The 15053-nt window shown below is 36.6% G+C and overlaps 1 protein-coding gene across 16 annotated transcripts in view; it reads left to right on the forward strand.

The window, feature by feature from the left end:
- Positions 1–15053, forward strand: part of ZRANB3 (zinc finger RANBP2-type containing 3) — a 300187-nt gene that overhangs the window by 162740 nt on the left and 122394 nt on the right. For all 16 annotated transcript variants that reach the window (XM_055572729.1, XM_055572728.1, XM_055572727.1 and 13 more), the window contains 2 exons: positions 832–1063; positions 8046–8131. In XM_055572729.1, the coding sequence (XP_055428704.1) occupies positions 832–1063; positions 8046–8131 (318 nt within the window). The remainder of the gene's footprint in view (positions 1–831; positions 1064–8045; positions 8132–15053) is intronic.

The following is a 15053-nucleotide window of genomic DNA, read 5'->3' on the forward strand; positions in this document are numbered from 1 at the left end:
TCTGTTAGAGACTAGAGAACTGCAGAAGACTTGACACTGTCCTGTGTTTTTCACTGGTCATATAGAAAATACAAAAGTGATACATTTTATTGTTAATGAATATATTTTTCTAATTATCTCATTTTACAGACTCATGGGGAGCACAACACTGTATATACAAATAAGAATAAGACACATTCCCTGTCCTTACCCATCTTATGATAGAATAAGGGAAATAAATATATAAATGAATAATTTCATTATAGTGTAGTAAAGAATATTATAAATATATGAATTATATCACCCCAGGACCAGGGCCTCACTTTTGTTGTCACAGTGATAGGGACTCTATTGGCCTTTAATGAGAGGGTTCAGAACGTGAAATGCCTGCAGTGCTCTGGACAGACCTGTAACATTAAGTATCATCTTGCTTATAATCACAGTAGTGCCTGAGATGAAAAACACCGCTATCCTGTTGGTGGGAAGTTTTCACTGAATAGTCAACTAATCTTCGAGTTACCTACTTTATATACAAGAATTCTAGATGCATTGAAGCAAATAGTCCCAGAAAGTAATTTTCTTATTATCCTAGTAAAATGTGGTGACCTGGATGTCAAAATATTCCAAAGGCCATTTAACTAAAAATTTAGTTTTCTTAACCAAGTTTTAAATTCGGATTCTGATTTATCATATTTAAAGATGGTAAATTAAGAGACATTGGGTTTCAGCATTGTATCATCTCTTCTTATTTTTCCTCTTCTTTCTCCTCTGTATTTCTTCCCTAAGAAATGTATTGTCTATGATACATTGGTTACCAAAATATTTTTTAAGTACATGGATTATGTTTTCTAGGAGAATATCAACCAGCAAAGTGACAGTTCTGGGTTATGGCCTTTTAACCATGGATGCGGAGACTCTGATAGATGCACTGAATAATCAAAACTTCAAAGTGGTTATTGTAGATGAATCACACTACATGAAGTCCAGAAGTGCAACTCGCAGCCGGATTTTATTGCCAATAGTACAGAAAGCCAAACGAGCCATTCTGCTTACAGGAACTCCAGCACTGGGAAGACCCGAAGAGGTATTAAATTCCTTATATTTTGGGTTTTAAAAAAATGGAATCAATCACTGTTTTTATAATTTTTAAATTAGATGCTTCAAATGCGAAAAGAGCACATTGGAAAATTCTAGGCATCTATTTATGGCTAAATATATCTGTTACCATGACTGTTTTTATCTATGTATGTGTGAACCTTAGCCATGCTTATAGGTATATTTATATATGGCCTTTACCTTTATCATAAGATTTTTATATTTAGTATACATTTGTAATAAGCCAACTCTGAGAGAGAGCTATGGTGTCACATCTCTCCTAGTATTACCATAGCTCTGCATTTGTTCTCTGCTCTGAAAGTCTTCTGAAAGACACATAAAAGTACATAGATAATGATGGTAAAATTCTCAATTTTACCTTTTATATTTTTGCTGTAAATACTAGAAGTGGAAGAGTGGACCCCAGGTAATTTCCTTATGTTCCAAAATTATGTCCCTGGATTGTGGGGTTCATTATATCTTTATAAAAATATGCAAAATGTATCATTTCAGAATGGGAGTATATAAAAGATATGTGTATTCTGCATGATGATAGTAAAATGACTAATCGCTTATTGATTACTTACCATAAGAAAGAGAACCCTGACAATACAGTAGTGGTCCTTGTGTCCCATGTAATTACATGCCAGTACCTTCATGCCTCACCCAGGATAGGTGCTGTACCAAACAAAGGTAAATCCCGGTTTTGTAGATTATAATGATTATACAAATTGGGGATGTTTGGGACTCTTCACCAAAAATGTAGAAGATTATACATTCTAAATTAGGAGTTCTGAAACTAGTGTGAGTCTTGCAACTCTGTTTTTCTTTTTCAATATGATTTTGAATATTCTAGGTCCCTTGAATTTTCCTAAGAATTATGTTTAATAACTTGGCGACTTCTGTAGAGAATCCAGCTTAGATTTTCATAGTTATTGTGTAGGACCTGTAGATCAGTTTGGAATGTATTGCCATGTTAACAATATTAAGTCTTCTAATCCATGAACTTGGGATATCTTTTAATTTATTTAGGTTTTAATTTTCTAACAGTGCTTTGTAGTTATAATAGGATAACTCCTCTGCATCTTTTGTTAAATATTTTATCCTTTTTGATGCTGTTGTCAGTGGAATTGTTTTATTAATTTCATTTGTAGAAATATAGTTGATTGCATATTGATCATGTATACTGCAACCTTGGTGAACTCATTCATTACTTCTAATAGTTTTCAGTGGACTGCTTAGGATTTTCTGTACGCAAGATTGTATTTAAATTGCCTAATTGTCTTGGCTAGAATTTCCAGTACAGTTTGGAATGGAAATGGCAAGTGTGGGCATCTTTATTTTGTTCCTAATCTTACGAGAAAGCATTCAGTCTTTCACCTTGAAGTATTGCCCTTGTTTTGTTCTTCAGTCACTAAGTCACGTCTGACTCTTTGTGAAACCAAGGACTGCAGCATGCCAGGCTTCCCTGTCCTTCACTATCTCCCAGAGTTTGCTCAGACTCACATCCATTGAGTCAGTGATGCTATTTAACCATCTCATCCTCTGCCACCTGCTTTTGCTTTTGCCTTCATTCTTTCCCAACATCTCTTTCAGAACTTTCCACAGTTTATGGTGATCCACACAGTCAAAGGCTTTGGCATAGTCAATAGCAGAAAGAGATGTTTTTCTGGAACTCTCTTGCTTTTTTGATAATTCAGCGGATGTTGGCAATTTGATCTCTGGTTCCTCTGCCTTTTCTGCCTTTTCTACAATCAGCTTGAACATCTGGAAGTTCACGGTTCACATATTGTTCAAGACTGGCTTGGAGAATTTTGAGCATTACTTTGCTAGCATGTGAGATGAGTGCAATTGTGCGAAAGTTTGAGCATTCTTTGGCATTGCCTTTCTTTGGGATTGGAATTGACTTTATTGACTATGCCAAAGCCTTTGACTGTGTGGATCACCATAAACTGTGGAAAGTTCTGAAAGAGATGGGAATACCATACCACCTGACCTGCCTCTTGAGAAATGTGTATGCAGGTCAGGAAGCAACAGTTAGAACTGGACATGGAACAACAGACTGGTTCCAAATAGGAAAAGGAGTATGTCAAGGCTGTATATTGTTACCTTGCTTACTTAACTTATATGCAGAGTACATCATGAGAAACGCTGGGCTGGGGGAAGCACAAGCTGGAATCAAGATTGCCAGGAGAAATATCAATAACCTCAGATATGCAGATGACACCACCCTTATGGCAGAAAGTGAAGAAGAACTAAAGAGCCTCTTGATAAAAGTGAAAGAAGAGAGTGAAAAAGTTGGATTAAAACTCAACATTCAGAAAACTAAGATCATGGCATCTGGTCCCATCACTTCATGGCAAATAGATGGGGAAACAGTGGAAACAATGACAGACTTTATTTTTGGGGGCTCCAAAATCACTGCAGATGGTGACTGCAGCCATGAAATTAAAAGATGCTTACTCCATGGAAGGAAAGTTATGACCAACTTAGCATATTACAAAGCAGAGACATTACTTTGCCAACAAAGGTCCATCTAGTCAATGCTATGGTTTTTCCAGTAGTCATGTATGGATGTGAGAGTTGGATTATAAAGCTGAGCACCAAACAATTGATGCTTTTGAACTGTGGTGTTGGAGAAGACTCTTGAGAGTCCCTTAGAGTGCAAGGAGATCCAACCAGTCCATGCTAAACTAAATCAGCCCTGAATATCCATTGGAAGGACTGATGTTGAAGCTAAAACTCCAATACTTTGGCCACCTGATGTGAAGAACTGACTCCTTGGAAAAGACCCTGATGCTGGGAAAGATTGAAGGTAGGAGCAGAAGGGGACGACAGAGAATGAGATGGTTGGATGGCATCACCGACTCAATGGACCTGAGTTTGGGTAAACTCTGAGAGTTGGTGATGGACAGGGAGGCCTGGCATGCTGCAGTCCATGGGGTCGCAAAGAGTTGGACACGACTGAGCGACTGAACTAAATTGAACTTTCCCAACATTAAGGCCTTTTCCAATGAGTCAGGTCTTCACATCAAGTGGGCAAGGTATTGAAGCTTCAGCTTGAGGATCAGTCCTTCCAGTAAATATTCAGGGTTGATTTCCTTTAGGATTGACTGATTTCATCTCCTTGCTGTCCAAGGGACTCTCAAGAGTCTTTTCTAACAGCACAATTCAAAACTGTCAGTTCTTCAGCTCTCAGCCTTCTTTATGGTCCAAGTCTTAAATCCATACATGACTACTGGAAAAACTATTAGCTTTGACTATATGGACCTTTGTTGGCAAAGTGATGTCTCTGCTTTTTAATATGCTGTCACAGCTTTTCTTCCAAGGAGCAAGCATCTTTTAATTTTATGGTTGCAGTCACTGTCTACAGTGATTTTGGAGCCCCCAAATAGAAAATCTATCACTGCTTTCACTTTTTCTGCTTCTATTTGCCCTGAAGTGATGGAAGTGGATGCCATGATCTTAGCTTTTGGAATGTTGAGTTTCAAGCCAGCTTTTTCACTCTCCTCTTTCACCCTCATCAAGATGCTCTTTGGTTTTTCTTCACTTTCTGCCATTAGAATGGTATAATCTACATATCTGAGGTTGTTGATATTTCTCCGGGCAACCTTTATTCTAGCTTGTTAATCATCCAGCCCGTTGTTTTATATGATGTACTCTGCATATAAGTTAAATAAGCAGGTGACAGTATACAGCCTTAATGTATTCCTTTCCCAATTTGGAACCAGTCCGTTGTTCCATGTCCAGTTATGTTGCTTCTTGACCTGCATACAGTTTTCTCAGGAGACAGGTAATGTGGTCTGGTATTTCCATCTTTTTAAGAATTTTGCTGTGATCCACACAGTCAAAGCCTTTAGCTTAGTCAATGAAGCAGAGTGATAGTTGCTCAGTAGTATCTGACTCTTTTGTGACCCCATGGAATGTAGCCTGCCAGATTCCTCTTCCACTGAATTCTCCATCCAGGCAAAAATACTAGAGTGGGTTACCATTCCCTTCTCCAGAGGAACTTCCTGGACCATGAATAGAATCCGAGTCTCCTGCAGTGCAGACAGATTCTTTACTGTCTGACCTACCAGGGAAACCCTGATAGCTCAGACAATGAAGCAGAAGTAGATGTTTTTCTGAAACTGCATTCCTTCCCCTATGAGCTCAAGAATGTTAGCAGTTTGATTTCTGGTTCCTCCTAAACCCTTGTTAATGGTGGGTTTTTGAAGATTTCCTTTATCAGGTTGAGTAAGTTCCTTTCTACCTCTTGTTTACTGAGTGTTTAATCATGAAAGAATGTTGAGCTTTGTCAAATGCTTTTTCTTCATTATTGAGGTACTCATATGTTTTTGTCCTTTATTGATAGGCTATAGTATAATAATTGACTTTCACATATTAAGCCAACCTTGCATTCTAAGATAAAACTCATTGGTCATAACATACAATCCTTTCATGTACTGCTGGATTCAGTCTGTTAATATTTTGTTGACAATCATTGTGTCTCTATTCATAAGAGAGATTGATTTGTAGTGTTTTTTTTTTTAATTGTATCTTGGTCCAGTTTTGTTATTAAAGTATTACTAGTGTCAAAGAATGAAGTGGAAAATGTTCTCTTCTCTACTATATTTTGAAAGATTTTGCAAAACATTGTATTTTAAAAATATTTGGTGAATTTGATGGTTAAGCTATTTGGGTCTAAACTTTTCCTTGTGGATGGATTTAGGTTAACAGCTCATTCTCTTCACTGAGTAAATGTCTATTTAGATTGATTATTTAGTTTAGAATCAGTTTTGGTATTGTATCTTTTTTAGGAATTTGTCCATTTCATCTAAATTATCTAATATATTGGCATACATTTGTGCATAGAACTCTCTTATAGTATTTTGTTATTTCTGTGCGGCTAAGAGTAGTGTCCCCTCTTTCATTCTTAATTTTAGTAATTTGAGTCATCTTGTTTTTCTCAGTCATAGCTAAAATTTTGTCAATTTTGTTGATCTTTTTAAGAACCAACTTTTTGTTTTGTTGATTTATTTCTGTATTTTCCCTTCTTTATTTTATTTCCATTCTAGTCTTAATTATATTATACCTCCTGTTTGTTTTGGATATAGTTTTCTCTTCTTTTCCAGTGTCTTAATGTTAAAGGTTAGATGATTAATTTGAGAACTTTCTTCTTTTTTAATAATAAACATATACAGATATAATTTTACTCTAAGCACTGCTTTCATTGGATCTGAATTTTGGTATGTTATTGTCTCAACTTCATTTATTCCAAAGTCTTGTCTAATTTCTAATTTCCCTTGTTTCTTCTTCTTTGGACAATTTGTTACTTAGGAGTATGTTGTCATATAAAAAGGATGTAAAGGCTTTCCTGGATGCTTAGATGGTAAGATGGCTTAGCCTGCCCGCAATGCAAGAGACCCGGATCCAATACCTGTATCAGGAAGATCTCCTGGAGAAGGGAATGGCTACCTACTCCAGTATTCTTGCTTGGAGAATTCCATGGACAGATGAGCCTAGTGGGCTACAGTCCCTGGGATCACAAAGAGTCGAACACAACTGAGAGACTAACACTTTCACGATTTTCAAAGCAACAAAGCCACTTTAGAAAACATTTCGGCAGTTCCTTAATAAATTGAAAATCAAATTACTATAGTACCTAGCAATCCCATTACTAGGTATATACCCAAGAGAACTGAATATATAGCTGATCATAATGAAATCCAAAAAGTAGAAAAAAGCCAGTGTCTATAACTGCTGAATGGATAAACAAAATACAGCTGTAAAAAGGAGTAAAATACTAATATACTCTACAAAGGGAGAAGGCAATGGCACCCCACTCCTGTACTCTTGCCTGGACAATCCCATGGACGGAGGAGCCTGGTGGGCAGCAGTCCATGGGGTCGCTGAGAGTCGGACACGACTGAGCGACTTCACTTTCACTTTTCCCTTTCCTGTATTGGAGAAGGAAATGGCAACCCACTCCAATGTTCTTGCCTGGAGAATCCCAGGGACGGGGGAGCCTGGTGGGCTGCCGTCTATGGGGTCGCACAGAGTCGGACACAACTGAAGCGACTTAGGAGCAGCAGTTGCAGCATACTCTACAAAATGGGTGAACCTTGAAGACATTATGCTAAGGGAAAGACAGACACAAAAACTACATACTTTAGGATTCTATTTATATGAAATGTCCAAAATAGGCAAATTCTAGGAGATGGAAATATAATAGTGGTTGCCAAGTTTGGGAGAGAGTGGAAACAAAAAATGACTAGTAATGGGTATAGATTTTATTTTCAGAGGGATAAAAATGTTCCAGAATTAAATAGTGGTGATCAAGGCACATTTTGAATATACTAAAAGCCACTGAAATATACACTTTAAAAATGAACAGTAAAAGTGGTATATGAATTTATATCTCAATAAAACAGTCATTTTTTAAAACGCTTATTAACAGTGAAATGCTGTATACAGCCTATTAAAGTTAGAAAAATTAAAAGATTTTATGATTCTATTGATGGGAGTATAAATTGGTATCACCCTTTTACAATGCATCATGGTAACATCTATCAAAATTTTAAAAACATGCCATAATTTCTAAAAATGTACTGTATAAACCCATCTATTAGAAATGCAGATGGGAGATGGATGGATGGATAGATGATTGATGGATGTATATGTACTTTAATGATGTCTAAAATAGGCTTGGTGGAAAAATTCTAATTGTGTATGTAATATGATCATGTAAATAAAAGAGAATATATAAAGATGTATATATAGGCATACAAAACATATAAATATATATTGAAGAAAGGGATAGGAGTTAGTCCTGAAAAATAGGATGGCAGGATGGGTAGGTAGAGGGGAAGGAAGAGCCTTGAGAAAAAAGAGGTGCATTTTTGTTTTTACTATTTCATTAACTGGACTTACAGTAACAGCAATTAATTTGAAAATATTACAGCATATTGAGAATACCTATATTGTTACAGCTTTTCATGCAGATTGAAGCTCTCTTTCCACAAAAATTTGGAACATGGACTGAGTATGCCAAAAGATACTGTAATGCACATGTCAGGTACGAAAAACTCTTTTCTGTAAGTTTTAATCCTATTTACCATAAACATTAAGCTCTATTAAATTTTTTTTTCCAGGGTTTTATAAACTCATGGTAGCTATGGAATAATTTGAAGTAAAATCTTGGGTGAATGACCCATATATAGAATAAAAAAAAGGAGTAGATAATGGAAGTTTTTCTTTCTTTCTTTTTTACCTTTCATTTTTTAAATTATTTGTTTGTATCGACCAGATGGATGTGCACATTGTTCAGAAATGATAAGTAAGTGGCCATTTTGCTTGTGTCTTCCAGTTAACCATTTCCCTTCCCAGGTAACCAGTGTTGGCAATTTCTTATGTATTTTTCTGTAGGTACTGTATGCATGAAAAACACATATGGTTATGTATGTATAATATTATTTCATTTTATTTCTACATGTATAGTATTATGCTGTACACATTGTTCTGCAGTTTGCTGTCTTCACCTACTGTATATTAGAGATCTTTGAATATCAGCTACTAGAAAAGCTTTGATATTCTTTTAAAATGTTGCTGTGTATTTCAGTGCTTGGATGCACTGTAATTTATTTATGCAGTCTACTATATATTATAGTGGCAAAGAGCATGCAAAATTAGAATTAGACTACCTGTGTTTTATTTTCACATTCAATACCTACCAGGTATTTCATTTAAGAAAGTAACTTTACCTCTCTATCCCTCAATTTCTTCAGCTCAAAAAAGAGAATAATTATTCCCTCCTTTGAGTTATTATGTGACTTAAATGAGCTTATATTATGAGGTCTTGAATAGTGACTGGCACATGGTGAGCACTCAATAATTACTAGGTATTTTAGTGTTCCGTGTTATATATTCAGTACATGGGAATAAGTCTGTAACATAAATTTATTATAAATGGAATTGCTCATACAAAGGGTATTTGCATTTTTATATTTTTTAGGCATTTGCAAATTATGCTTCTCAAAATTTATGCCAATTTATATTCCTACCAGCAGCATGATTATCTCTTTCCTCACACCTTACCAACATATTCAAAGAGAAATTATTTCTCATGCCAGTGTGATCTGATAGCAGTTTTAATGCACGTCAGTCTTCTTATGTTATTAAATGCAGCTTAACATTTTTTCATACTTGTAGAGTCATTTATACTTTTTTCCTGTCAGTTGTCTGTGTTCTTTGCCCTTCATTCCACTAAGTTTATTGGCTCTTTTATCTTAATAATATACTGGAAATCTTTATATATAGTGGAAGTCAGCTCTTGATATTTGATATGAATCCCACCTTTTTTCTCAGTATATATGTGTGTGTATGTGTATTTTATTTTTTCCTTTCTACAGTTCCCTGAGATAACCCCATGCAGTTGAGATGTTCTGATCCATTCCATTCCATTCTAGTGCCACACAGTAGCAGGATTAGTTCCCTAATCCTGAGCAAGGATAGAATCTGGGCCCTTGACAGTGAAAGCTCGGATTAAGACTATACATGGAGAAATATTCTGTATTAATATAAACCATAAACTCATTAAAAAGCCTAATACATTAACCATATGGAAATGGAATTTATATCATGAATGCAGTCATTGTTTAATATTAGGAAATTTGTTAATATAATTAGCCATGTTAATAATGAAAAGGAAAAGCTTCATTTCATTTCCTCCATTTATGTTGAGGTGTAATTTGATGAAGTTCAGCATTCATCTTCAATTAAAGTTTTGAATATAAGTTATTCATTTCATGTATGACATTTATATAAATGTAAATACATATTTTGTGTGTGTGTGTGTGTGTATGTGTGTTTTAAGTCTAAAGCAACCATCACATGAAACACTAATACCAAGGCTAGGGGTTAATTGTCTTTGCACTTTACCTTTATTCTGGGGATATTCATTTAACTACTCAAAAGAAAAATAGGAGGTAAAATTCAGAAAGAAAAAGGCAAAATTATCGTTATTTGCTGCTGATACCATTATTTAGAAGACTTGAGATAATGAGCTGAAAAATGTTCAAAACCGAAGAGATTTCATTAAGGTGTCCTGGCACAAGATTACCATTAAAAAGTTGTACACAGATAATAAACAGTTTTAAAATATAATACCAAATAGATGCAATACTGGATATTGTTAAGGAGCCCTTAATCATGGTTCTTGCAGATTATAAATGCCAAAAATTTGCCTACATAAAACAAACACATTAACACATTAATACATTTGCCTTTTGGGGACTAGGAAAACCTAAGGGGTCAGAATACATTTCTTTTCTGATTAGGACTTACCACGTGAAAATATAAGTGTTTGAAGTGGAAGCCTGTCCTTTTCTTGCTTTTGAATGTAGACACTATTTGAAAGGAAAGTTTATCTGTATGAAATGCTTGATTGGGGAGATTGTGTTCTATTTCCTGTTTACTGTGTGTGTATGCTCAGTCACTCAGTGGTGTTGTGACTCTTTCAATCCATGGACTCTACCCTGCCAGGCTCCTCTGTCCCTGGAATTTTCTAGGCAAGAGTACTGGAGTCAGTTGCTATTTCCTTCTCTAGGAGATCTTCCCGACACAGGGATCGAACCCAAATCTCTTGTGTCTCCTGAATTGGCAGGCAGATACTTTACCACTGTGCCACCTGGGAAGCCCTTCATGTTTACTAGAGAAAGTCATTTCAAGACTGTTACCATGCCTCTTAAGGCATTTTCTTTCAGATTCCATTTCATAAGTTTCAAGTTATTCCTTTACTTCTTTACCTTGGAAGCACTGTTTCCATAGACTCTGTTTCAGATCAAGGCATTTCCTGGAATTTTAAGTTAGTTTGTAGAATGTTAATTTTTTTTTCCTGTAATATTCTGAATCTATGAAGTTGTCATTTTCACACTATAATTCTGCAGAAACCAAATTATGGTGAGTTATTCAGTTCTAAACCCTTATTTTATATTTGAAATGTCATGACTATATTAAAAATAAAGTTTAAATGAAGCTTGAGGTAAAACAGAACTTTGCCTTTGTAAAGCATATTAAATACATAAAGGATGGCAAACAGAGTTATGATACTTATGTGAAGTGATTTTGAGACAAGAGTCTAGGTATAGGTAACTACCTAGCTGGCTTCATTTGAAAGGTACAGAGAAAGTATTACTGAATCAGAGCATCTCATTTTCAAGATTCCTTACATCATTCACACCACTGGGTTATATTTAGAGGAAGCTATAAATTCAAATATGATTTGAAGAAGACAGCACATTCAATTTTCAACCAGGAGCGCATTAGAGCTAGAAAGACTTTATGATCAAGTGGTCCCCCTCTGTCATTTTATAGATACCTGGTGAGGTTAAATGGCTTGCCGTCTGTGTGACTTCCTCTTACATTATTTTTCACTTTTCCTGGCAGTAAGAAAGACTTGCTGCTGCTGCTGCTAAGTCGCTTCAGTCGTGTCCGACTCTGTGCGACCCCATAGACGGCAGCCCACCAGGCTCCTCCGTCCCTGGGATTCTCCAGGCAAGAACGCTGGAGTGGGTTGCCATTTCCTTCTCCAGTGTATGAAAGTGGAAAGTGAAAGTGAAGTGTCGCTCAGTCGTGTCCGACTCCTAGCGACCCCTTGGACTGCAGCCTACCCAGGCTCCTCCATCCATGGGATTTTCCAGGCAAGAGTACTGGAGTGGGGTGCCGTTGCCTTCTCCGAAGAAAGAATTAGGCAAGGGTAACTTTAATAAATGTTCTTTTATAAAGAAAAAAAGGACACAAGATAGTCCAACCATGCATCCTGTTAGCAGCAGCCACCTCCCTGATGTCATGCTTGAAGGTTAAGAATATCTTTATAGTAATTTATCAAATTTTATGAACTTTCTTTCTAGCTCGTATTTTGTGCCCATTCCACTTCTCAGAAGAAATAGTTGTCTAAATTTTTTTTTTTTTTTTTTTTACTTTACAATATTGTATTGGTTTTGCCATATATCAGTTGTCTAAATTTTTATGACAGGAAAAATGCTGAGTGATAGTACATATTAAAGGTATATATATGGTCATTCCTTCACATTGGAGAAGGAAATGGCAACCCACTCCAGTGTTCTTGCCTGGAGAATCCCGGGGACGGGGGAGCCTCGTGGGCTGCCGTCTGTGGGGTCGCACAGAGTCGGACACGACTGAAGCGACTTAGCAGCAGCAGCAGCATGGTCATTCTACACTCACTCCTGTACTCTTGCCTGGAAAATCCCATGAATGGAGGAGCCTGGTGGGCTGCAGTCCATGGGGTCGCTAAGAGTCGGACACGACTGAGCGACTTCCCTTTCACTTTTCACTTTCATGCATTGGAGAAGGAAATGGCAACCCATTTCCAGTGCAGTCCAGTGTTCTTGCCTGGAAAATCCCAGGGACGGGGAGCCTGGTGGGCTGTTGTCTATGGGGTCGCACAGAGTCAGACACGACTGAGGCGCCTTAGCAGCTTAGCGGCAGCATGGTTGTTCTACAGAAGTGTTAATTAATAGGTCATGTCAACATCAGTAAATGTCTTATGAGGAAATGCACTGTACTTTGTCCTCGGCAGCGTTGAACTTAATATTCTCAGCCGTGGCTACATAGAGATCAGGTCTGTTCCACTTGCGAATAGCTCAAATCTGAGAAAAATACTTAATATATGGGATGGCAGAGATAAGTTTGAAAAATAAGTAGCTAAAAACTAATAGGATAAATTCTGCACTTGTGCTTAGAATGTCTGCTTTGTATGAAAGGATTTGAGAAATCCTCACCTATTATCAGTAGTTCAGTTTACAAAGACTTCTGGTTTTGAATAACCCTAGGCTAAATGAAAGTCAAGTGTCTATCATAACTGATAAAAATAAAGTAATGTTAGGGCACACTAATCAGAATAACATCCAGTATAAAGGATGATTCTACTCTGCTCATTGATTAGACCACAGCTGGAGTATGGTTAAATTTTGAATTAATCCATTCATTCAAAAAATATTTATAGGGTACCTGTTATTGTGATGCTGTATGCTAGGTATCAAGTGTGCATTAGAGCAGCAGTCCCCAACATTTTTGGCATCAGGAATCGGTTTCATGGAAGAGAGTTTTTCCACAGACCTGGGGGAAGGAGGAAGAGCAGAATGGTTTCAGGATGATTCAAATACATTACATTTATTGTGCACTTTATTTCTATTATTATTATATCAGCTCCATCTCAGATCATCAGGCATTAGATACTGGAGGTTGGGGAACCCTGCATTAGAGAATGAAACCCAAGTGATCCCAGCCTTCATTGAATTTTCTAGTCAAACACTAAGCAGATAATTTTAGTTGTATTGAGTATCATAAAAGGGAAGTAAAGGAAATGAACTAAGCAAGTCAGTAAGGACTAAAGAGGCGTCCTGTGAGTAAGTGATACTCATCTGTATTCCAGGAAGAGGAATTTTCTATGGTAAGGCCCAGAGCAAGAGAGACGGCTGTGCTTTTGAGGAACTAAAAGAAGTTCAGTTCAGCTGAATATTCTTGAGCTAATTGATCCTCTTGAGAGGATCTCAAGACAAGATGGAATTAGGCAGGGGTCATCATTATACAGTCTTATTCTTCATCATAATAGCAGTAAGAAGGCATTGGAGGGTGTTTTGTGTTGTTTTTTAGTTATTACTATTGTGGGGTTTTTTTTTTAATTACAGTAAAATATGCTTGAGGAAATTTCTCACTTTCACCCTTTTTAAGTTTATAGTTCAGTGATAATAAGAACGTTCACACTTACTAATGTTGCTGTGCAGCTATCACCGCCATCCATCTGTACAACTTTAATGGGCACTGAAACTCTGTGCTCATTAAGGAGTAATTTCCCATCCCTACCCCGCACCCCAGGCACTGCATTAAGGACTTTAAAGCATGAAAGGACATGCATGATTATGTTCACAAGTTTTATTTGTTATTTTTTAAGACAATGTTTTCATATGGTTCAGAATTCTAAACCTACAGAAGCGTGTATACTTGGAAAAAATCCCCCTTTCACTGCAGTTTCCCTCCCTTCAGGCAACTGTATATAGGTTTTTAATCTTTCCACAGAAATTGTATGCTTTTTCAAACAAATTTTTATTTTTCACTGGTTGTTACAGACATACACATTGTTTTGTACTCATTTGTCCTTTCTTTGTATATGTAGATACCTTTAGCTTTATTTTTTTTTTAGTAGCTTTGTTATTGAGAATATCCATGGTTTCTGGTTGGCAAGAAGTTGAGGAAGTTTGTATACTTTTATTTTTTCTAGGAAAGTGGAGTGACAGTTATATGTTCAGAGAAAAGGCAAAATTGGGGATTAAAAATTTGATCAATGTTGACATGGTGTGAGATTTTGGTGAATGGGGGAATGAGATAATGAGATTAGAGTGGTAGAATCAGTGTGGCACTGAGGAACCATTTGAGCTCAGCAATTCTAGATTTGTAATGGAACCAGTCTTCTGTAAGGTATGGCTTCCCAGCATTGTGGATATAGACTTGGAAAAGTCTTGGAGCCATCCAAGGTATTTTTTACACTAGCTTGCAATGCATGGACTGTTGGCCAAAGGAAATTATGCTATATTGTTAAAAACAAAAGTAATGTATAGACTCAGAAATGAAAGTAAGGTGAGGAAGTATATTGTGGACATGGTTAAAGTTGACTGAGAGGTACTGGTGAGATAGGCTACATTGGGTGTGAGTGAACAAGTGGGCTAGAAGGACGGGAGTACTGGAGAGTAGAAGGTCTGAATTTCCCAGGTAGGGCTATTTTTCAGGATTGGTTATAGCCGCAGGAGTGGAATGATTGGAGTGGATTTTAGAAGGTCACCAGAGACAAGGAATACAAGGAAATAAAAGAAAACTAAAAGTCATATTTTAAGAAGCATGTTAACAAATGAAAACATATCTGGGAAAATGTTACCAGAATACTGAGGGGATTTCATATTCATCTCTACAAGTGCCTAATATTA

Source organism: Bubalus kerabau, chromosome 3, assembly GCF_029407905.1.
Source record: "Bubalus kerabau isolate K-KA32 ecotype Philippines breed swamp buffalo chromosome 3, PCC_UOA_SB_1v2, whole genome shotgun sequence".
Classification (NCBI taxonomy): Eukaryota; Metazoa; Chordata; class Mammalia; order Artiodactyla; family Bovidae; genus Bubalus; species Bubalus kerabau.